The sequence below is a fragment of the Lepisma saccharinum genome, chromosome 1, assembly GCF_977018435.1.
Source record: "Lepisma saccharinum chromosome 1, izLepSacc3.1, whole genome shotgun sequence".
NCBI lineage: Eukaryota > Metazoa > Arthropoda > Insecta > Zygentoma > Lepismatidae > Lepisma > Lepisma saccharinum.
The window spans coordinates 18065240-18089724 of record NC_139229.1 but is presented as its reverse complement, the minus strand read 5'-3'; the positions used below and the strand labels follow the sequence as shown (position 1 = coordinate 18089724).

The following is a 24485-nucleotide window of genomic DNA, read 5'->3' as shown; positions in this document are numbered from 1 at the left end:
CTGTAGCCTCTAACAGGGGTCGTATTACTGGAAAACAAACCGATTTTACTGCCACCTGTGGGTACTATTTCGAAATTCTCGTTGGATGCTAGATGGCAGCTCAAACTAATGAAGTAACAAATGAAGTGTGAAAAGGCGCAATCGAAAGAACTAGAAATTCACAAGTGCAAGTGGGATTTTTGTGAAATATGTTAAAATTATTATAATTGGGGTGCATGACGTATAGTTCCTAATAATATATTCGCCCATTTGTGCATAGTATATTACAAGGAAGGTTTGTATTATCGTCTCGAATACGGGTTGTAAGTTGTAACTAAGTAGAGGCCATGTCGAAAGTGTAACATGTGACAATAGACCGGTTCACCTAATATTCAAAACTCATTTTAGATATTCTTGGTTATCTGTATTTCACACTTAGAGGTATTTACATAAGGTGGAAAATAACTTTCAGTGTCTTGGAAAATATTAGTCCATTTGTAATTTCATAACATTTTTCCGCCAGAATTTCCATGCAGTGGCCGTTATGTTGGAGTAAAAACAATTGTGCAGGTTTCCTTACAATTATATTCCTGTAGTTTACGGTTATTACAAGCATAAGAAAACAATTTTTCGTTGTGACGTGTCAGGAGAACACACGCTTCCTTCATCAACCATTATTTTCTATTCCTTACAATTCCTTACAATCATCGGAGCGAATTTACGATATAGAGAAAGTCTCCAATTTTGTTAATTTTCGGTATACTAACTAATTTTGACCTAATCACGAATCTGTTAAAAAAAAACCGGGGGTCACGTCTGAAAATTTGTAAAAAAGCCGATTGATTTTTTTTTTTATATATATAGGTGTATATGATATGCGTAGTTTTACGAACAAAAATGTAATCTCCTGTCATTGTGTCCAACCACGCCGTTATTTTACAAGAAAATGATTTAGGTAAAAATTTACTATCCTTCGGACACCTCTAATTTTTTCGTTTCGTCAATTTTTGACATTCGTACTTACATATCTGCTTCGCGGAACATTCCTGAAGGTGTGGAACATCTAGAAATTGCAAAATAAGCGAAAATAAGGCATTAGTTTTCGGAATGGAAACTGTCGATTTTCGCGATTTTTTTTGTTTCACAACCAAATATATATATTCCTGATACTACCACGACACCAAATTTTAACTATGTTTGCCTAACCTAACCACGTGCCAATGGTTCGTGGGGCTAGCGTCAGTGGTTCGTGGGGCTAGCGCCAATGGTTCGTGGGGCTAGCGTCAATGGTTCGCAATTATTTCCAATTTCTAGATCCTGATATTAACACGACACCAAATTTTAACTATGTTTCCTAACCTAACAGAACTAACCTATCCACGTGCCAATGGTTCGTGGAGCTATCTATTCTCCGTCGGAGAATTAATTTTCAACAAACAACATGAATTTCAGCTATGAAACATTCCCACATCACACAAAACAACTTCCCGATGTTCGACAATGCTACAGGAACTTATTACGGTAAGTAGTTTCTTCTGTAAAAATAAATAAATGTGTCCGAAGGATAGTAAACTAGTACCACCTAACCTAACAGGCCTAACCTAACCTCGTGTGAATGGTTCGTGGGGCTACCCGTGGATGGTTTTTGGGGTTAACGTCAATGGTTTGTGGGGCTACCCGTGGATGGATTGTGGGGCTACCCTTGGATGGTTTTTGGGGCTAACGTCAATGGTTTGTGGGGCTACCCGTGGATGGTTTTAGGCGCTAACGAACAATTTTTCATCAAAATGTACAATTTCCAGACGTGACCCCCGGTTTTTTACAACAGATTCGTGATTAGGAGGCCAAAATTAGTTAGTATACTGAAAATTAACGAAATTGGAGACTTTCTCTATATTGTAAATTCTTACCCAATCATCAATCGCTTCATTTCCATTATCATGCAATCAGTGATGGAAGTGAGGTGGTGCCACCATGTTAAGCATAGGAGCAACCCCCCCCCCCCCCCAGCAAGCATTTTCCACTTAGAGCACTGCATGCAATGATCCATGGTTGGGTATCTTTCCACTACAATTTATTGAATTGTTGAAGATATTTTGTCTATTTAAATGCAAATGCTTATGAAGTAAATGTTATATGTGTGTACTGGTAATACTGCAGTAACTCTCCTAAACCATAAGGTTGATTGCTTAAACCGACCTTGCAAGAACACAAAATTTCATCTGTACCTCTCCTGGAAAAGAAGTCCTATCTTAGCATGCAATGTTAATTGGACATTATCCATTTTTACTCCCGTTGTATAGTGAACAAATTTATTTTTGCTAGTGGTGGGGATTTTACTACAAATCTGGTGGTTGACTGGGAACGAGTTTACAATACCGGACCACTCTCCAATTTCTATGAAATTTCTCCTACTCACTAATTGAGACCTCCTAATCACTAATCTGCATGTAATAATTGGCGGTCAAGTATGGAAATGTTTTTGTGTTTGTGTTCGTCTTGTGTAGTAGTTCCTCCATTCATATTGGGGGTTAGGCGTAGAGCTGACAACTCTGCACTGTAAAAAAAAATGTCAAGAAACAGCAATATAAAGCCATGGATGTTCCCAAGGTAAAATATTCCGGAGGTAAAATAGTCCCCTGTTCGGATCTCCGGGTGGGGACTACTTTGGGAGGTCCCTGGACTAAGGATAAGATCTACGTTAGGAATAATGGTATTAAATTAGGCACCTGGAATGTTCTGAGCCTTTACCGGCCTGGGGCATTTCAGTGTACAGTTAATGAGATAGTTAGGTATAAATTAGATGTAGTAGCTGTCCAGGAAGTTAGGTGGCCAGGAGAAGGGAATTGTAAAACTAAAAATTATACTTTTTTCTATGGTGGTACTGAAAATCATAATTTTGGAACAGGCTTTTTCATAAATAATAGAATTATCTCGGCTCTTAAAACAGTAGAATTTATTAATGATAGGATATCATATGCAGTTTTACAGGGTAGGTGGTGTAAAATTATTTTAATAAACATACATGCACCAACGGAAGATAAAGATGATTTTTATACAGAGTTAGAACAGGTCTTTGATAAATTTTCTCAGTATGATATGAAAATTCTGTTAGGTGACTGTAATGCACAGATTGGCAAAGAAGAGACATTTAAACCCACGATTGGTAAAGAAAGTCTTCATGAATTAAGTAATGATAATGGTATAAGATTGATTACTTTTGCAACCTCAAAGAATTTAATTGTGAAAAGTACCACTTTTAAACATAAAGATATCCATAAATATACCTGGTCTTCTCCAGATGGTAAAACTCATAATCAGATAGATCATATTCTCATTGATAAGAGAAGGCATACTAGTATAATTGACGTTCGTACACATAGAGGTGCTGACTGTGCCAGTGACCATTATTTAGTAATTGCTAAATTAAGAGAAAGACTCTCAGTGATAAATCATAAGCAACAAAATCTAAAAGTTATAAAATTTGATACAGGAAAGTTTACTGATGAAAGAATTAAGAAAGATTACCAAATTAAACTGTCAAATAGATTTGATGTTTTGCAGGATTTAAATGATGATGAAAATATAAATGAAACAGACGTAAATAAGAATTGGGAGCACATACGTAATGCAATAGAATCAGCAGCTAAAGAAAGTATAGGATACCATAAACCAAGAAAAAGTAAGCCATGGTTTGATAATGAATGTCATAATCTAATAGAAATAAGAAATCAGTCTAGACTTAGGTGGTTAAATAACTCTAATGATACAAATCTAAACAATTATAATAGATTAATAAAGCAAGAAGTTAACCGCACGTTTAGAAGTAAAAAAAGAGATTCCTTGAAAAGCAAAATTAACGAAATTGAAACAAACAGCAAAAAGACGGTGATTTTCTAGCTGACCCAAGCGATATTCTAAATAGATGGAAGAACTACTTTAATGACCTTTTAAATGTTCATGTAGGAGATAAATCAGAAGTAAATGAAGTCCACACAGCAGAACCTTTAGTTCCAGAACCTAACTTGACTGAAGTTAAAGATTCTATTAAAAGGCTAAAGAATAACAAAGCACCTGGCATTGATTTAATACCAGTTGAGTTAATTAAATATGGTGGAAATTCATTAATATGTCAAATTCATAAATTAATTTGTTTAATATGGAATAAAGAAGAAATCCCTCAACAGTGGAAAGAATCCATAATTGTTCCTGTGTTTAAAAAAGGTGATAAAATGAACTGCAATAATTACCGTGGAATTTCTCTACTCTCAACAACATATAAAATATTATCTAACATAATTTTAAGAAGACTAACCCCATATGCTAATGAAATTATAGGTGATTATCAATGTGGATTTAAACGTAACAGATCAACTACATATCAAATTTTTCACATCAGACAGACACTTGAAAAAAAGTGGGAATATAATCAAAATGTCCATCAGCTATTCATTGATTTAAAAAAAAGCATATGATTCAGTCAAAAGAGATAAATTATATAATATATTAGTAGAGTTTGGAATACCTAAGAAGCTTGTTAGTATGATAAAAATATGCACCAGTGAAACAGAAAGTAAAATTCGTGTAGGTATTAATATGTCTGACAAATTTACAATTCATGATGGGTTAAAACAAGGAGATGCATTATCTCCATTGCTCTTTAATTTTGCCTTAGAATATGCTGTTAGGAAGGTAAAAGAATCTAAAGAAGGACTAAAATTAAATGGTGTGACTCAGTTGTTAGCATATGCAGATGATGTAGACTTACTAGGGGATGATGTGATTACAATTAAGAATAATGCTAAAATATTTTTCAAAACTGCTAAAGAGATAGGTTTGGAAGTTAACAAAGAGAAAACTAAATATATGCTTACAGGCCGAAACCAAGTGTTAGGTAATAATCAAAATCTAATTATTGATAACAACTCGTTTGAACCAGTTTCCAAATTCAAATACTTAGGAGTAATATTAACAAATGAAAATTATATTAAAGAGGAAATAAAAAGTAGGCTTAATTCAGGAAATGCATGTTACTTCTCTCTTCATAAACTTTTGACTTCTCATTTAATATCTAAGAAACTAAAAGTTAAAATATACAAAACAGTAATTTTACCTGTAGTATTATATGGATGTGAAACTTGGTCCCTTACATTGAAAGAGGAACGTAAATTGAGAGTATTTGAAAATAAGATCCTTAGGAAAATCTTTGGACCTAAAAGGGATGAGGAAACAGGTGAGTGGAGAAGGTTACATAATTTAGAAGTACATAATTTGTATTCATGTCCAGATATTATTAGAATAATTAAATCAAGAAGACTTAGGTGGGCAGGCCATGTGGCACGAATGGGAGAGGGAAGAAGAGTTTACAGGATTCTTGTTGGGAAACCTGATGGTAAGAGACCTGTAGGAAGGCCAAGACGAAGATGGAGGGACAACGTTGAGATGGACCTAAGGGAAATCGGTAGAGATTGAAAAGAGTATATAGAACTTGCTCAAGATAGGGAAAGATGGAAGGCCTGTGTTGCTGCAGCCATGAACCTTCGGGTTTAAGAAGGCTAGGGAGTTAGTTAGTATGGAAATGTAGAGAAAAACGAAATAAACTACGTTTTCCTGACGTAACGTAACCCTACCGTAACAACAGCAGCTCTATGGAGGATGCCATTTTCCCAACGAAGAATTCAGCATGCAATACACCGTTGCCAAACTTACTTAATCAAACTCAATAATAATTTTTCAATGTATTTATGCTAATGGAACCTAACCTAACCTCGTAGGCATTCCTCGTCTGACGTGTGTGGCAATGCTGGAGACAGCGTAATGAATTGGGTCTCATTTATCGCACAATACTTGACCAACCTTGTGTTCTGATGTCAAGGCAGAAAGCTTTTCAATTTTAATGTGTTTAGTTCTCTTAGCGTAAATAATAATTTTTCGTTGTATTTATGCTAATGGTACCTAACCTAACAGGCCTAACGTAACCTCGTAGGCATTCCTCGTTTGACGTCAGAATACAAGGTAGGAAAACTGTTGTGTGACAAGAAAGGTCGTAGCAAATTGAAACATGGTTCTCAATTGCTTTGTATGGAGAATCGTGATATTTAACAAGGTTATTTTACAACTTCTATTTTACAATTTCCATGCTTGGCCGCCAATTATTAAATGCAGATTAGTGATTAGGATGTCTCAATTAGTGAGTATTTGAAATTTCATAGAAATTGGAGAGTGGGCCGGTATTGTAAACTCATACCGCTGACTGCTCACCCTGTGATTGTAGAAGTTAGGAGAAATCAACATATGTTTTTCAAAGAATGTTAATTTTTTAGAAATTGTAATGAAAAATGCACAGGTGTCCATGCTCACAAGTCACTGCTGTCTGATGTATTATTTTTGCAGAAGAAACATTGTTGAATCCTCATACAGTGTTTTCACTCAGAAATGAAATTTGGTACACAGCTCCCCAACACCTGTAGTGGAATACTTTTCGGTATCATTTACTCTAGTAGTGTAGAAAAAAATAATTACATGAAGTATCAAGATATACCCATTAAAGCAGATAATTTGCAAGTTCTAAAGAATTTACATGTAATGATTGTCAGTACATACTACCACAAAAAAGTAATTGATACACGAGCTGACAAACCATTACTAGTGTGGGAAGAACAATTTTTATTACCTGTTTCCGATCGGCCGAACACCTCTCACTCGTTTATTTAGACACTTTTTACATTCGTACTTATTTTCTTTAAGGTGTGATTTTTCTTTTCTGACAAAAAGAATGTCAATAACAGTAATTATTGTTTGTCCTTTTTTCGCTTTCTTAAGACACAATATGGCAGGTGCAGCTTAAGTAGAGTCCATGATCAGTGGGGTATACAGTGTATCCAACCTTCTTAACTGAAAAATGCCCCACAAACCTTTCACGGTAAGGTTAGGTTAGGCAAATATAGTTAAAATTTGGGGTCGTAGTAATATCGGGAATGTATATTTAGTTTTTTCATCTTCTTGCAAAACATCCGCTTCGTTGGAAACACCGACAGGAGGTTACGTCATCAACATCCGGTTCACGTTGAGCAAGCAAGGAACAGCAACGGCAATTGTGCGTTGGAGAGATATTTTTCGTGAAAAACACATGATTTTCCGCTCCAGCACATTCTACGATGACAGAAAATACTTCCACGAAGTATCCAAATGCTAAAAAAAACTCATTCCAGTAAGTACTTTCTTGTGTAAAAATGAAGAAATCCGTTATTCCGATCAGAAACTGTTACCCAATTTTTTATGCCATATAGAGTGTATTACACGATTCATTGAACCACCAACTAGGCCTAGTTAGATCTAGTTTGCCATAATTTTTGTTTTAGTTTCTTTTACCTCACTTTTGCTTTTTATGTATTTTTATAGGTTGACTGCACTTACTACTAGAAATGGGAGATTCGGAGAAGATGCAAAAGATTGACCTAGCTAAAGATCAAATAAAATCAGGAGATTTGGAATTCATGAAGATTATACAGAAGCAAAATACAGAGCGAGTAATGAGGTTAAAACAATTAAGGAGAAGTAATGTAATTACAGGGTCGCTTCTTGGAGTGGGTGTGCTAGGAATATATTTTTATTCAATATTTGCAGTGAAGCAGGAAAAATTTTTAGATGATTTTGAAGAACCTGCACTGAAAGAGAACAAGAACTAACCCATATTGATTTTTTTTCTTGTTTTGCCTCTCATGTGTTTACGAAAAGTTTATTCTGTGTTTTGCAAAGTGCTTTAGTTCATAGGAACTTTACTTTACGATTAAGTTGAGTGTTGAAGATGAGCGTGTCACAGTTACACCGCAGTATAAGACTTCCTCCATTACCAACCATACGTGATATAGTGAGAATATACAAGCTTCGTGCTATAAAACAGTTGTCACAGAATTTCTTAATGGACGAAAGGCTAACGGACAAAATAGTGAAAGCTGCAGGGAAAATACAAGGAGGTCAAGTATGTGAAGTTGGTCCAGGACCTGGGGGCATTACCCGCTCTATTCTAAAGAGAGATGTAGACCAACTGATTGTTGTAGAAAAGGACAAAAGGTTCCTTCCATCCTTGGAGGTATGTATATCTTTAGGGGGCCATTGACCAACGTACCCCCTCGAGAATTATACCAAATTATTTTTTCATTGATAGATTTCAATGTCTTATGTAATATAAACATGATTCAGGACATGGAAACCACAAGTGACAGATATTTGATCCCAAAGAATGGCTTGGTAACTAAAAAAATAACATAACTGGTTGTATGCATGCTCAAATAGCGAAGAAAGGCTTGCAAATGATAATCTCACCCAACTTAGCACTCCTAATGATAACTTTGCTTCTATTTTTCCATCATAAGTTTTCAGTCCTTCATGTTTCATTAACTTTATTTTTTAATACATTTTAATGTAAAATAATTAATATTTTCTGTAAATTAATTGACTTTCATTATTACTATTTTGTGTTTATGAAGCAGTAGGCAGCATCCCATCTGGTGGTGGTGTGGATTGTCATTTTGAGTGTTGTATTCACTTGTGCAAAAGGTGTGTGTTACATCACTCTAGCACATCTTCGTGAACTGAAAACGTGCATAAACAACATAATCTTCATAAACCATGCAAAGTTTTGTATCTTTATAGTTCTGTTACATAGAATCAAGGGTGCCATTTTTGGAGCGAATTTACAATATCGGAAGTATCTCCAATGAGTTTTATATTTGGCATACTCACTAATTTTGGCCTCCTAATCACGAATTTGCAGTTGAAATTCGGCGGTCACATCTAGAAATTGCAAAATAAGATGAAACAAGTGGGTTCGTGAACGGACCCTTGATTTATGAAGGAAACAACTATTTTTTGCAATGATTATAGTTTCAAAACTATGTTAATGATGACCCTTAATTTTTACTATGCTTGCCTAACCTAACCTTACCGTGAGTGCTTTGTGGGGGAAACATTTTTTCCACCTCATGCAAGATGCCATTTTCTCAAATGCAAATCCGTAACGAATAGTGAACTTAACTTGTTCACATCATCAAACATGGCTACCATAATAGTGTATCGACAATCATAGCATTAATATGTGCACATATTTTCGCAATTTCTGGAAGTGACTGCCAATTTTAACTGCAGATTCTTGATTACGAGGCCGAAATTAGTGAGTATGGGTATTTTCAAAGCAATCGGTATTTTAAATTTGTACCCCATTTTTAGTCATGTTACCTGTACTTACATCACAAAAAATAGGGCTTCAACTCCAGGTTGCTTTAGTTACCCACAGTTTCTACCAGAGGTGCCCACAGGGGGGATTCATGATGTGCCTGCGTCATGGAAATTTTTGGGGGATACAAAATTTTATACCAATTCCATATAACTTCACACAAAAAAGAGGATCGTTTCTTTGATTGACTTGTTATTGAATTTTAGTTATGGTTATTATGCACAGTTTTTCTACCTACCTGTGGGTGATCACAGCGAAGAGTTTGAAATGAAAAACCACCTCTTATGCCTTTAGAATCGATTCACATTAATACAAGGTTAGTCAAGCAGACAAACTGTTAAGAATAAGGTTGAGTACACTAACAAGGGGAGTGAGCCTGGCTGGTTTTGTACGTTTTATTATTATTTAAATATTATTATATTGTTCTGCAAATTAATCTGATGAAAATAATTTGAGTAAATAAATTGGCATAAAGAGGGGGGACCTAGGCAAATAATATACCTTTTAAGGGTGAGTGCATCAAAGGTATTGGGGGGATGGGCACCTCTGGTTTCTGCATACATATCATATTCTATGCATGTTTAGACAAACAATGGATTATTAAATGATTACTTTGTGCAGAATGATTTTTCCATCCTGTATACATCCATCAAAGTTTCCACTGACTGGGGAATCTTGGAAATCAACTTAAGGATAAAAGAGTGATGGAAAAATCAGTGCATTTTGTAATAATATTTTTAGAAGCTGTAGAACAGTTTTTTCTTGTTGTTTTTGTGCATTAGTTAACGTGCTGATATTTTCTTGTCATTCATTATTAACTTATACTAGACCTATTAGAAATGGGAATTATTTTTTAATGGTAGCAAATGTGTTTTTAAATTTTTTTCGATTGTTCAGTTTTCTTAATGTCTGTTGGGTTATGCTTTAACAGTTAAACAAAATGTTCCACTTTTTGTTACCATGATATATTGGTGGTAAACTGGTGTGTATGTAATGACATTGAACTCGTTTTAATCTTACTTTTTTCAATGAGTGATAGCCAATTTGGTATGGGTTCCGATTGTTTCATGATTTTTTTTTCAAATGCTCCTAGCAGAAAGACTAATTATCGTAGAATTTTCCACACGAAATTTGAGCCTTCCGTAAAGTAATGATCACTGTTAGATATTCATAGAAAAAGTTATTTATGTTGAAAGAAAACCTTGAAAAGTATGCGAGCTTCCCATGGACAAGGTATTCTCCATTGACAAGCGACAGTAAGTATCGTAGACTAGTGGGAATGAATGTAGAAGTAAATCGGATCCTTAGTAGAATGTGTTTAGGGACTTTATTCTAATCTAAGAGACCCATACCTGACCTGCCTAACATAACCACGAAAACATATATTGAACACAATCTGAAGTGATCGCTAAAACTCTGCAGTATGTGTTAACAGGCGTAAATCGAACCATGTAAAAATTGCATTTGTAGCATAATGAAACTGCAATAAAACAAAAGGTACTTGGGCTGCCATTTTTATATTAATTGCACATTCATATTCATGCTATTTCTGTGCTTTGTGGGAATTGGATTTTCTCAGCCATGGGATTTAATAAGAAATCCCTTTCAGTAAACATGGGCCAGCTGTGAGTATTGTAAAACTAAATGAGATTTTATCCTTCATGCAAAAATGTCAGCATAATTTCAGTTTGATTTTAAAAATATATATTTCAGGAGCAGAGGAAGTAACAGTGGCCGCGGTGGCTCATTCAGTAATGTGTGTGACTACCATGCTAAAGGTCCCGGGTTCGATGCCCGGCCAGTTCAAATCCGGGAACTTTTCTAACATTGGAAGCAGCCCCGGTGCCCACCCAGCGTCGAATGACATTGGTATCTGGGGGAAACCCTGGGAGGTAAAGGCAGTCAGGGGCATGATGCTAATCACATCACCCCCACTAATGACCGGATCAAGAAAGTGTGGGGCGTTACCCCCACACCTCCTATACGCTTTCATGGCATGGTGCTAAGCACAGGGGGCACTTTACTTTTTTTTAGGAAGTAACAGTTTTACAACTCAGCTTCAGAATGAGTCAATGGGTCTGAGACATAAATATTTTACAGTGATTATAAATTTACCAAGTTCCCCCACATTTTTCAACCATATAAGTAGGGCTATAAGAAATTGTAAAAATTTCAAGTTGTAGACTTAATGAAGGAAAGAGGTGTGGCAGGTAGAAATATGGGGGGTAACAGAATTTGTGAAATGAACAGAAGTGAAGAGTAATAGTGATAAAAATATAATAATGACACAAATTAAAACACTCAATCTTTTTCCACAAATCTCTCCAAGCTTCTTTCATGACAAATTGCACTTCAAATTTTAAATTTTTGGAAACTTAGAATATGAAATTGTAATCTGTACCTTACAGATAAGAATGATCTTTAACCCAGCTCACTAAACATAATGCTAGCTGTGATAATCCAATTTTTTGCAAAGCTATGAAATTGCAAAATTGGGCAGGTGTGATAAAAATGGCTGCAACTTGTCAACAAAAAATAATAGGTGTGTTTCACGTACATCACAAACTGTTGCATTGTGGTAAAATTGGCTGCAAACATGGTGACTGTGCACGTCACATGAAACCCACTTATAGAATATAAGGAGAAAAATAGACTTTTAAAATATCAGAAAACCATGGTAGGAACTGTAACACTCCTTCTAATGCATGAGGGTCGTTACATGGGGTATGTAGCTGCAATACTTAAGGACTTTAAAATATAAAACATTCTATCATATATCTTATGGTTTATTTGACACAGAGTTCTTACATTGTTTTTCTTGTATGTACGCATTGCTTGCATGATAGAATTATTTTCCTGTAGTTTACGGTTATTACAAGCATAAGAAAACAGTTTTTTCTTTGTGACGTTTCAGGAGAACACACGCTCCTTTCATCAGACATTTATTTTCATTTTGACTAAATATACAGTTATAACAATGGTTAGTAATTTTTAAACAAAAAGAATCTGTTATATAATGGATGTTGTCAATGTTACATTGTTGTAATATAGCAACTTAACTGTGAAAAAAGCAGTCTATTTTATTTTAGAATTTTTTAAATTATGAATCCCAAATATCATCAGGTAATTCAAATTCATCATTGTTTTCACAAAGTCTCTTGATGTTTTCTGTTACATTAAATTTTAAAGATGGTGGCTTACTCCATTTGTGAAAAAGAAAACTCCACACTGGATCTATGTTACCATTTTCATTCAAACGTCACAAAGAAAAAACTGTTTTCTTATGCTTGTAATAACCGTAAACTACAGGAAAATAGTTCTTACATTGGTAGAGTATTACTATGTTTCTATCCTAAACTAGCTAAGTCCCTAATATCTCTGTTGGAGACTATCCAAGATTTAGGCTGTCTAAATAGAGTGAAGTCCATTTACCTTACTCAGAGGTATTTGCTGGTGCAGTCTGGTGTTGAGCAGCAACTTCTCTGGACTGGCCCCCTGTTCCTTATTTGGTTTTTTTTTATAGCAAAGTGTCTTCCTGTCCTTTGGCTTACCAGTGACCCTTTCAAAGTCATTTCGATCTCAGTGGCTCTTTACATAAGTCCATTTCCTCAATAGCCCATGATGGGTAATCACCAGATTCCCATATTTAGTCCTAGAGCAATTATCCATATTTGGGAATCACGAGATCACGGTTTTCCTTGTTTCAGAGAACCTTGAAGTTGTTTACTAATAGTTCACCCTTTTATGGGTTAGCCACTCCCCTTTATTCCAACCATGGCCTTTGGGCCAATGAATTGGACTTATCCTCTTCCCATGCTGTTGATTCGCCAAGAGACAGAGACTGTATGCTTTGGTGGTGGCACGCTGATTTGCGCATAATAAACTAGACTTCCAGTATTGTTAAGACTAGCACCAAGTCAAATACCATGAGTTCAGATATTTTATGAAATATAAAATGTATTTTATATTAATCTGGTTTGTTGTAAGGAATGGTTGAAAATCCATCCGTTACAGAACTCATAACAAATTACCAGCACATAACATTTTTTTCCTTAACGATGTATCACTACAAATGAATTAATTTAATTGTACTGTTATTATTTTTTTCAGTTTCTTTCAGAAGCATCACATGACCGTATGAAAATTATAATGGGTGATGTCATGTCTTTTAATATGGAGAAAATTTTTCCAGAGGATCAAAGGGTGTCCTGGGAAAGTCCACCTCCAAATATTCACATTATTGGAAATTTGCCATTCAATGTTTCCACACCACTTATTATTAAATGGATCCGAGCTATTTCAGAGAGGTATGTTCTACTCTTTTATGAAAGGTCGTACAGAGCTGCAGGCTTATCAATGATGATGATTCATTGCATATTTTCTTATAGAATATACTCACTCTTTTTTTCAGTAGTCCTAGCATTAAAAAGTATACAGCTAAACTTGTTCTATTGTGCTCAATGTTGAAAAATTACATGTGAAAATAATGTTACGTGACATGTGGGATATACTTTAAAACATGTAGAATGCACAGAAAAATATTAAAGTTCAAAATTAACTTGAAGAGTCATTCATTTTAAAGTTCTACTTCAGTAAAATTAGAACTGAGAATCTTTCTCAGTTATGGATATTTCAATATTTTAATGCACATAGATTTCTAAATTTAAGTATACTGAAATACAGATTTGAAGATTTTTAAAACATTTAGTTAAATTTTCCCTTTCTGATTCAATTTAAGTTCTTGCATATCATTCTTACTAATTGTCTACGTAACCATCCATTACATGTGAAAAGGAATGTTCATTCACTTGTTGTAGTTTCCTTTTTTGTTGAGATTATGTATTGGCTCATCAAACGAGAACCTTCATCAGGTTCTTGCCCATGTCAAAATTAATAAAATAATGATTCATGTGCACACATTCAAAAATGTGGTACAGCTCGCCGCTCAGATGATGATCCCCAATGGAAGTGAAGTGAAGTAGTGACAGGCAACTCCACTATTAAGGTTGGGGGAGTGTACCCTCAGTGAGAAACACACGTGAGCTTGCTGTAACTGGTGCAGGGACACAAGTCGTTTAGGGTTACCAGACGTCCACTTTTACCCAGACAAAACCTCTTTTTCGGGTCTTAAAATTGGTCCGTGCAGGTTTTTAGGAAAATTGGAAATATCCTCTTTTCTGGGATAAAGACAACTGCTTAACTTCAAGATTAGTAACAAAATTTTATTTGTAAATAATCGTTAATATTGTTTCCGTTTTCAATTTCAAAGTAAAGAAATACAACACTCAGTTGTACTGCAAAGACAAGAAACTTTTCTTCCAACAAAGAAAAATTGTTGAACTTTGCATCTCTTCTGTTGTCGCCGCTCGCAGTGTGGAGTGTTGATTTCAAAGCATTTGCGACATCTACTGCGGCTCATTGCGTACAACAAGTTTCTAATATGCGATATGTCGTGGCTTACTTTGATTTGAGTTAGTGGCGACTTACAAAAACGGTAAGTATAATATTACGGGCATAGTGAATAAATATTAGAATATTCAGCATTTGCCTACAGTGAGGCCTATTATTAGTTATACAGAAACAGTGTACAATTGTTGTCCAAAGGTGTGTGATCCGTAAGCTCACTAAAACACCAGTAAGCACAAAACGTGTGTTCGAAGTGCTGCAACCTTTTCAATCTAAAAATGTCCTCTTTTTTAAAGTTTGTCATCTGGTAACACTAAAGTCATTGCCGTATACTATTTTTTTAATTCTTTGAAATACAGTCTATATGATACACAGGATAAGCAATACAAAAGTAGTCTGGACACTGAAAAAAAAGCAGCAACCTGTTGCTGCAGACACACACTTTGTGTGACTGACGGAAATCAACTCCTACGCACTTCCAAAAGGACACTAGACCGCAGCGGAAGACTTTCTGCTACCCCTAAAATCTGCAAATGGACCAGTCCTTCCCTTTACCCCTTCACCCTGCCTCCCTTTGTTGGGGATCTTCTCGTGAGCTGACTGCTGTACAGTCACATTGTATGATGGTCGTCATGTAGAATAAAATAATGTTACGATGTGTTGTTGACTGTTGCCTGGAAATGTCAGTGACATCACCTGATTTGCTTCAAATGTTCTGCTGTTATTTCAGCTTATGTTGCCTGCTGAATGACCTTGATCCAGTCCCCAATGTTGCTGTAATTATGATTTAATATTAGTTGTTTGTTTTGTTTTAATCTTGTTAATTCTCTAGATTTTTTTTTTTCTGCGACTTTCATTTTGCATATTTGTTCACTATTACATTTGGCTTCCACCCCTGACCTTGTTGTTTCTTGCATTATGTTTTCACAGCTCTGCTACTTTCACCAATGTATTCCAGGTTGCGTGTTGCACATTCAGTTCTGTAGACTTCAGATTTTTCCATGATATCCTCCCCCCCTTCCCTTTGTATTAACTGTGTTCTTCTTAAAGGTTCGCATAACCACTTTTTGGTTTTTATTGTATTTTATCAGGCCTCTTTCAAGCTACACCAAGATGTGCATACAACAACACAACCTCACATGGCTACTCACTCTACACTTCTAAGGAATGAATAAGGTGTGTCCTTATTTCCTGCTAAATGAACTGGTTTTTCCACCTTTCATATGTCATAGCTGGCTGTTTCTTCCCCTCCCCTCGATCCTGTGACCTACTCTTCTTGTCTTCCCTTCCCTCCTCCTTCTGGTAGCACTGACCTTCCCTTTCTCCTTTAACTGATCTGGCAAGTTGAAATCTCCCATTTTTGTGGCTCTGGAAACTTAACCAACTTGCTTTCCACATGTTTTTTTTTTTTAATTCCACCCATTTTCATTCTAATTTCCCCTTCGTTTTTGATCATTTTCTCTCCCCTGTTTATGCATATCCTACTTTGTCTCTGCCACTTTCCTCTCTATTTTATTTTCCCTCTTCTCCTTCATTTGCACTTTCTTAATCCTGTGCCCATATGTCAACATATGTTCACTTAATGCTGTTCTTGGATCTTCCTCTCCTATGTTCTTTAATTCTCGCGTTGATGCTTCTCCCTGTCTCTCCTATGCATTTGGTTGTACATCCACCACATTCTACTCCATACTGCCGTTGCCAATTCATCACTCTTCTTCTCTCCCTTGTATTCATTAAACCATTTCTCGATGCTCTTTGGTGGCTTGAAGGCGGCTCTTAGTCCATACTTTGCGTAGATGTTTCTTATCTTTTTCTCCATCTTTCTTCTGAATGGCACGCTCACATACTACTTCTCTTCCTGTGCATCCTTATCTTCTTTCTTTATTCTTTGTTCTTTTTTTAATTTTCTTCTCTGTTCTTCTTATGATGTGAATTATATAGCCTTGTGAGGGGATATATAGCCATGTGAGGTTGTGTTGTATGTATATCTTGGTGTAGCTTGAAAAAGTTCTTGGAAACCAGGTCGAAACGTCGCAGATAAAATAAAATAGAAACCACTAAAAATAACTGTTTTGGATTATTTTGCATCTCTGTTAACTTGCACCACTAACATTTCCCTGCAGTGAACCTGTACCAGTCTTAAGGCCGAATCACGTGAGGCTAACTTTCTTGCTGGATTTACTGCTTGGCCTTGGGTTAGTGGTGTAGTACTTTCTCATTGGTTTGTACTAGGGCTGAGCCGATACAAGTGGTATTGGCATTGGAAAATATCAATTGGAATTCATCTACCGATACCAGCCGATACTTTTACAGCACATTGGTCTTTCACGGGATCCGCAAAAATGCCGCTCGACACTTTCACGGATTCTAATTATCCTGGAAATTATGCAAAATTTAAACTTTATTTTTATTTTGCACCAATTTTGCATAACAAATTGTATTTTGTGATTACATAACATCCATTTCAATATTATGATGTAATTCTTGAATATTTTGAAGCAAATTTATTGGTAAATTGATGCATATAATTGGAGAATAATATTTACACACAAATATTGGTTAATATTTTGAACAAATTTTAATTATTGCAATTTTCAAGTATCGGTGGGAATCAGTAAGAGTATTGGCATCGGCATCGGTTCAGCCCTAGTTTTTACCTTGCACCATTCTCGTTATCATACTTGTTGGTAGAACTTTGTTCCCACAAGACATTGCCTAGAGTTAGCCTCCCCAATGGCATAGTGGTAATGTCGTTGCCTTGTAATCAAGGGGTCCCAGTGAAGGCACATGACACAGTGGTTCGGATCCCACTTAAAACTCTAGATCCAGTCCCCATTAACCTTTCTGTGCATAAAGTGGACTTACAGTGGATTCAGTCAATCAATCAATCATTGTCTAGAGCAGAAAATCCGAAGAAGTGGACGAGCAGCTAAAAGAACATCATAGGGGAGTAGCTACTGCTCCTTTTTCATACAGTTGCAAAAAATAAAGGCTTAGGAAGGAAAAGAACAATATGGGTTAGAAATTGGATGAAAGATAATCAAGGCGTACTCAACGATTTTCATTATCGGCTATTCTCATCTGCTGTGTGCAATTCTCATTGCTATGGATAAATTTCTATAAATATGAGTGCATCTCATTTCTGCTACTACAATTTTTTTCCCCACACAAACACCACAGACAAAAAATAATTTTCCTTTCCAAACTCACAGATTATCTTCACAAGAACAGACGTTCACTTTGGTCGGTTGTTAATGCTAATGCAGTATTGAACAGAGAAGCAACTTGCAATTAGAGCATGGTCTACTTGCCAAAACCAGTGTGGCAGCTATCATTTCTAGTCTGGTAGCCAATCCAGCACCATCTAGAATATTCTAGCAGAAAATCTAGCTCCATGTGATTCGATCTTTAATGAATTGCTATTTATGGAGAATTCTAAAATGAATTGAAGGTACCCTTCTGCAGGCACCCTTATCAGTGTATGTTAGGTATAATCAGTATTATTTATACAGGGTGTACATAAAGTCCTGGTACCATTACAAAAAACATAGCTTGGAAACTACATGCAATAAAACAATGCTGTTGATGGAAAAATGAGCTACAACTCTCCATGTTTATATGCCATACACCTCAATGTGCACCCCTCTAGTTGCTCTCAGAACTTCAAGGCGGTAATCCACTTCTGCCTATACACGCCCGAGCAGTTAGGATACTGTCCGTTATTCTTCTTTAAAGAGTAGCGACATCTGGAACAGGAGTGTGGTAAACAAAATATTTGACATATCCCCAGGAGAAGAAATCCAAGGGTATATCGGGAGAGCACGGTGGCCAGGAATAGGTCCATCATGGCCTATTCACCTGACAGAGAAATGCTTATCCAGAAGACCTCGAACGTCCTTGGACCAACAAACAAACTGTCATTATCAGTGTTATAATACACATTTTGCAAGCAACGGCATTGTTCTATTGCATGTAGTTTCCGAGCTATTTTTTTTTTTGTAATGGTACTGGGACTTTATGAACACCCTGTACATTTTTGGAGTTCCAAATTAAACAAATCTCTCCACATAAGAAATACATATGTAAATCTCTCTCTTGCCACTGCATTGCAGGGGTGTAATGGGTGATCTTTTTCAAAGATACAAAAATATTCAAATTCTTTCCATGAAGCACACCATAGAAACTGCATTCATGCTAATGAAGCTCTGGCATATAGTCATAACTTTCTGTGGAATTTGTAACATCCTGTGTTGTCCTTGTGTGTGTTAGTGCCACCTTACAACCTCAGCTCTTATCAGGGTCATGGCAATCGTTTGGTGCTGTTACTAATAAATGCAAGGTTGGATCTTCGAATGACCAAAAATATATATTTTGAACTTTAAGTTCACTTTTATGCATGGATAGGCTAATTGTGACTGAACTTACAGTTCAAACTGATATCTGAACCACTATGTGCCCCCACCAAATGTCGAACCTGGTATCTCTTGATTACAATGTGACAGAATATATGTTTCAGATAAAGAGCCTGATGTCATTTTATTGTCGAGAATGAACAGGTATAGCAGGAAATATGTAAGTTGTCTGTCTTATCACCAAGATGCTCCTCTCACACGAGTCATGTCAGTTTCTCTGTTCCCTTTCGGATCACTACTGTGCCTTTTGTCCTCTCCAAATGCTCAGTCGGGGTGTAAGGGGTGACCTTCCACGTAGTACACCCAAATGTCAACCTCACTTCCACGTTAGTACACCCTGGACTGAAGACTAACGAGGCTCTGGCGACTGGTCCCATGGCCAGTATAATTTTGTTTGTATTGTCCTGTTTTTTTTGTCCTTATGTGTGCTGAGTGCCCCTTTACAGCCTCAGCTTTTAACGAAAGTCAGAACATTTTAATATTTTATGATTTTAGTTGCAACGATAGAGTTGTTATTTGTAACAATAAGGGGCTGGACCCCGTATAATGTGATGGGTGCAAAATAGCCTTAGTGCTGACGCACCCACAATTTTAAATTCAAATTCAAATTCAAATGCTCAGTCTTCTGCATTTTCAACCAGGTTCACTCCTGCAGTAACCTGATATTTCCACGAATAATATTTTTCTCAGCGTTTCCATCACATTCATGTTACAAGATTCATACCTGCATGCACTGTCATTCCATATATTACATTGGCCATGATAAGAATGTCATCTCCATAATATGTACTCAAATTAATGTTTGAATTATTTTTACTCCACTCTATGAACAGAAACGCTAATCTGGTTCTGAACCACTATGTGCCTACACTTGGTATTGAAACCTCACTTTTTTGTTTGTGGACTCCAGTTACTTGCGAAGGGGCTTCGTCCCCATATTCGGTGGATGCAAATAGTTAATACTGATGCATCCATAGCAATTTTATTAGTCAAATCATCCAGTCCAATCTGTGTAACCACCAAATATTTTTCTTCTAATTTAGGATTCTTACAAATACATGGGTTTTTTTTTATGTAATGTTGTAAGAGAACTCTCACACCTTGCAACAAGTATGTACATGGAAAAAATTTAAATAGTGTGCATTAAAATTTTGAGAGGGGCCTACAAGAGTGATGGTTGAGAATCCTGCCCTGTAGACCTAAATATGTAAGCATATTTGTAAGTTAGGACTTACAATTTCTCTGGAATGGATTATATCACGATGGACCCATACTAATAACTATAACGATGTATAACGAGGGTGGGCCAAAAGTCAGGTGACAGCATTGTCCTAGGAAAGGCTGGTGTGTTGGAGGTCCACTTTGGCCACATATGATGTTTGGGGGGTGGGGCAAACCCAAGGGGACATGTGAACACCCTGGCCGCCATCTTGAACACAACTTAGGTTTCTTAAATGGAACCATAGGCATGTGACATATCATTTCAAATTGTTTTTTCATCAGGAGTTGAATGCCGCAAACCGTTTTGTCCTAACGTGAATCTTTTCCTAATTATGGCCTGTCTTTCCCCCTTTGTGTCTCCTCACAACACATGCTCGAAATGACCACCCTCATGCTCAATGGTTTGTGCCACATGCCTCTTCCAGTCCTCATGCACAGCCAGCAATGTCTCCAGACACACAGCAGCACAGGCATTCACAATCTGCTGCACCAGATGCTGTAAATTCTGTATTTTCACGGCGTAAACCATGGCCTTGAGGTGGCCGCACAGGTAGAAGTCGAGAGACGTGAGGTCCGGTGACCGTGGTGGCCATTCTACCGGTTCCCGACGCCCGATCCAGTTCCCAGGGAACTGCTGGTCCAGGTAGTCCCGTACACAATGTCCGTAGTGGGGAGGGGCTCTAGCATGAGTATGAACCATCCTCCGACAAAACCTATGGAAAATCTCCTAATCCAGTTATCGTTGGTAGTTGTCGGCGTTCAACGTGCCGAAGATGAAAAATGGGCTAATGATCCTCGTGCCAAAAATACCACACCACACCATAACTTGCTTGGAACCAACCATCCGCGATGCATCAATCTAGTGTGGGTTGTTGTCCCTCCAGTAACGGTGGTTTTGTTTGTTCACTTCTCCCTTTATATAAAAAAGTGCTTCATCGGAGAACAACACCTGCAAGGGGAGATCCGGGTTGGTCTCCAGTTCCTCCGTCGCCCATTCGGCAAACTGTACCCGACAATCAGGATCGCCCTCTGTGAGATGCTGGTGCATCTGAATTTTGTATGGGTGCCACTTGTTAATGGCAAGTATCCTCCGTATGGACGTTCGGCTAACTCCAGATTCAAGGGTGATACGTCTGGTGCTATGTTGGGGGCTTTTGGAGAAGGATGAGAGGACAGCGACAGTGGTTGCCTCATCTGTTGACGTTTTCGGGCGACAAGTGCATGCTTTATCGGCCACAGATCCCGTCTCTCGGAATCGGCTGATGAGTTTGGCCACACCATTGTGGGAAATTGACTCCCTATCGGGGTGTAATGCATTAAACTCTGCAGCCACCACACGCGAGCTCCGATTTCGACACATGAGGATGATCTCCACACATTCTTCGGTCGTCAGCACCATTATTCAGTCGGAGATACCTGCAAAGATAAAACAGGCCATGATTTGGAAAAGGTTTACGATATGACAAAACGGTTTGCGGCATTGAACTCCTGACGAAGAAACAATTGGAAATGATATGTCACATGCCAATGGTTCAATTTAAAAAACCTAAGTTGCGTTCAAGATAGCGGATTCCAAGATGGCTGCCGGGTGGGTCACATGTGTCCTTGGGTTTGCCCCACCCCACCAAACATCGTATATGGCCAAAGTGGACCTCCAACACACCAGCATTGACCAGCATTCACCTGACTTTTGGCCCACCCTGTATACATACACACAACACGTTATTACATTTCCTGCCTACGGAAACTGTTTACACAAGGTTTGCAGCTACTGTTACAATAACACGCCATTAGTTTTTGAATGAATGATATCGGGCACTGTAATGTTCTTGTGATAATCAATTACTAGAGGGACATATTTTTGGTAAATAATTTCGGTACAAAAACAGTCAATTTCGGGTTCAAAAGTGGTAAATAAAATGAAATTTCTCTGTTATAGCAGTGAAAAAGCAGCATATAAAATGACATTTTGGTTTTAAAAGTGGGAATATGGCAAATTTGATTTAAAAACTTCACTATTACGCAAAATAAACATATCCCTTCTAATAGTACATTAAATCATTACCAGAAGTTTGTTCCTGTATAAAGGGGTCCATTTTTGCTTTTCAAAGGTTTGCAGCAGAAGTAATAAATTTTCTGTAAATTGCATAACTCACAGGATACTTCAGACTTCAGAAAGTGTCGCATCGGTATATAAATGGTAAATTTTGTGTTTTAAGAGTCCATTTCGCTTTTTGCAGTTCATTTCGCATCATTTCATGACACAACAGGGTAGGAAAATGCACCTCACACCTTTCAGAAACATGAAAAATTAACATTACAATGTTTTATTTCACATTTTGTGTTTTCGTCAAAAACTAAATGTGCATGCTTCTATCAATTACATATCACTGCACTTCACTGAAATGCCACGAATGAAACGTAGCCACGTTAGGCCTAATTGTCTGCAACGCTCCAGTTTTCGAACACTGAAAACTGCAAAGTGTAAAAGATATGGCGGTAACGAGAGACCACGCTCAGAATGAATTAACCAATGGGAGTGCAGATTTCTTAAAGCATTAGATATACACAAAATAAACAATTGAAGTTATACAGAAACAAATTACTAGCAAAATGACCAACATAAAGGTATGTTGAATGCGAATATAAAGATATATAAAAGAAAAATAATTTGTGGTTAGTTTTTACGATAAATATCCAACAATCCCCATCCATCATCCTGAATCAACAATAATGAACAAAATTTATGTTTTACTACTATTAACAGTAATTTTCATGTACAAACTCTTGTTGCAAGGATATGTTTGTTTTGACATATTTGTTTCCAAGCATAGGATTTTACCTGAATTTGCTTCCTCTGTATTTTCATAATGGAACATTAGGTTAATTTTTTAATGAAAATTATACGGCGTATGCTTTCAGAAGGAACATGAGTTCAGCCAATACGCAGCCAGTGCTGTCGCACTGCTGCCAAACCAACTGCTAGCGGAAAGGAAACGCAGAGATTTCACCGTGTCCAATATTCAGCTTTTTATATATAATGCATGCACGTGATATTTGAATACAATGAAATATATAGTAAAGAATTCTACACAGGATTACATCATATCACTGCAGCATATAAGAGAAACTCGTACCTGAAAGAAGTTTGAAGGTATTTATTATAGTGGAACTGCAAGACCATCATCATCACTCTCGTTTCTGTTTTCTGGCACGTTTCCCAGAAGATTTGAATAGGGGTTCACCGATTTCTGTGGTAGATACGTTACCCAGTTTTATAATACGCAACACAGTATACACACAGACACCACACGCTTTAACCGTCAGTTCTCGATTCGGAGAAAACACTGTTTCAGCACGCACTTCTTCCGACGCCAATTCCTTGAAGCAAGAATACACTAGATTTCTGTCTTGTGAACGTTATATTTTACCCTTGGTGCCTGTACTACTTGTAATAGGTTTCGAGAGCGACATTATTAATTTGATTTGATTTACTTTATTTTATTTAACTTTTCTGTCACTTTTGGCTAATTGCGAAGATGGGAATGAGTGATGATATGATGAAATTGATGGATGGACATTCACAAAATCAATGTCCAGGCCGGGATTTGAACCCCGGGATCCCTGGCGTCGTAGCACGATATGCTAACTACTCCACCATGGAGGCCGGCGCAAAATTATTAAGTAACAGTTGCGGAATACAAACTTTTGCATAACTATTGAACATAAGGGCTGGACTTCACAGCATGCTACGATGCCAGGAATCCCGGGTTTGAATCCCGGTCCGGGCATAAGTGTTTGTAAGTGTCCCTTCATCAATTTCATCATATCATCATCCATCCTCATCTTTGCGATTAGCCAAAGGTAGCAGAAAAGCGAAGTAAAATAAACTTACATTTAGTCAATCAATAAGGGCCATATTGAATCGTCTCACAACTGTTCTTCGTGGCGTAAGAGTACAATTATCTTACACCGCCCTTGTTACGAAAACGCTGAACTGAAAGTGACTCAGACTCACAATGTTCGAAAACGCCCACGACAATCAAGGGCCATTGTTCATATTCAGCTGAATTTGACACCCATAGCTTTACCAAGTCACAACTCAGCGGAGTTAACAAGGTGGTAAATAAAAAAAAACAGACGGAACACTGAAGGAAAACGAAGGGTCATTGTATGTGTGTAGAGACGCGCTGTTTCCCTTGTTTCTTCGAGAACCGATATCTCCGGCTGTA

At 37.0% G+C, this 24485-nt stretch overlaps 2 protein-coding genes across 3 annotated transcripts in view; both read left to right on the top strand.

The window, feature by feature from the left end:
- Nucleotides 1–108: 108 nt before the first annotated feature.
- On the top strand, nt 109–7674 carry Ccdc56 (Coiled-coil domain containing 56). Of its 2 annotated transcripts, none has more exons than XM_083119810.1 (2): nt 109–274; nt 7381–7674. In XM_083119810.1, exon 2 carries the CDS (start codon nt 7404–7406, stop codon nt 7665–7667), a length of 264 nt encoding a protein of 87 aa, XP_082975936.1. In that variant the 5' UTR covers nt 109–274; nt 7381–7403; the 3' UTR covers nt 7668–7674. The 2 variants fall into 2 exon arrangements, with proteins under 2 accessions (XP_082975936.1, XP_082976009.1); XM_083119883.1 differs by lacking the exon at nt 109–274 and adding an exon at nt 316–420.
- Nucleotides 7675–7784: 110 nt separating this feature from the next.
- mtTFB1 (mitochondrial transcription factor B1) overlaps nt 7785–24485 on the top strand; it is a 31815-nt gene continuing 15114 nt past the window's right edge. Inside the window, exons 1-2 of the mRNA XM_083119728.1 lie at nt 7785–8071; nt 13325–13521. Coding sequence (XP_082975854.1) covers nt 7787–8071; nt 13325–13521 — 482 coding nt within the window. The 5' untranslated portion in view covers nt 7785–7786. The remainder of the gene's footprint in view (nt 8072–13324; nt 13522–24485) is intronic.

Bases quoted from the DNA above. Each gene is read 5' to 3' on its own strand.
- Ccdc56 (XM_083119810.1), top strand. From the start codon at position 7,404: ATGGGAGATTCGGAGAAGATGCAAAAGATTGACCTAGCTAAAGATCAA.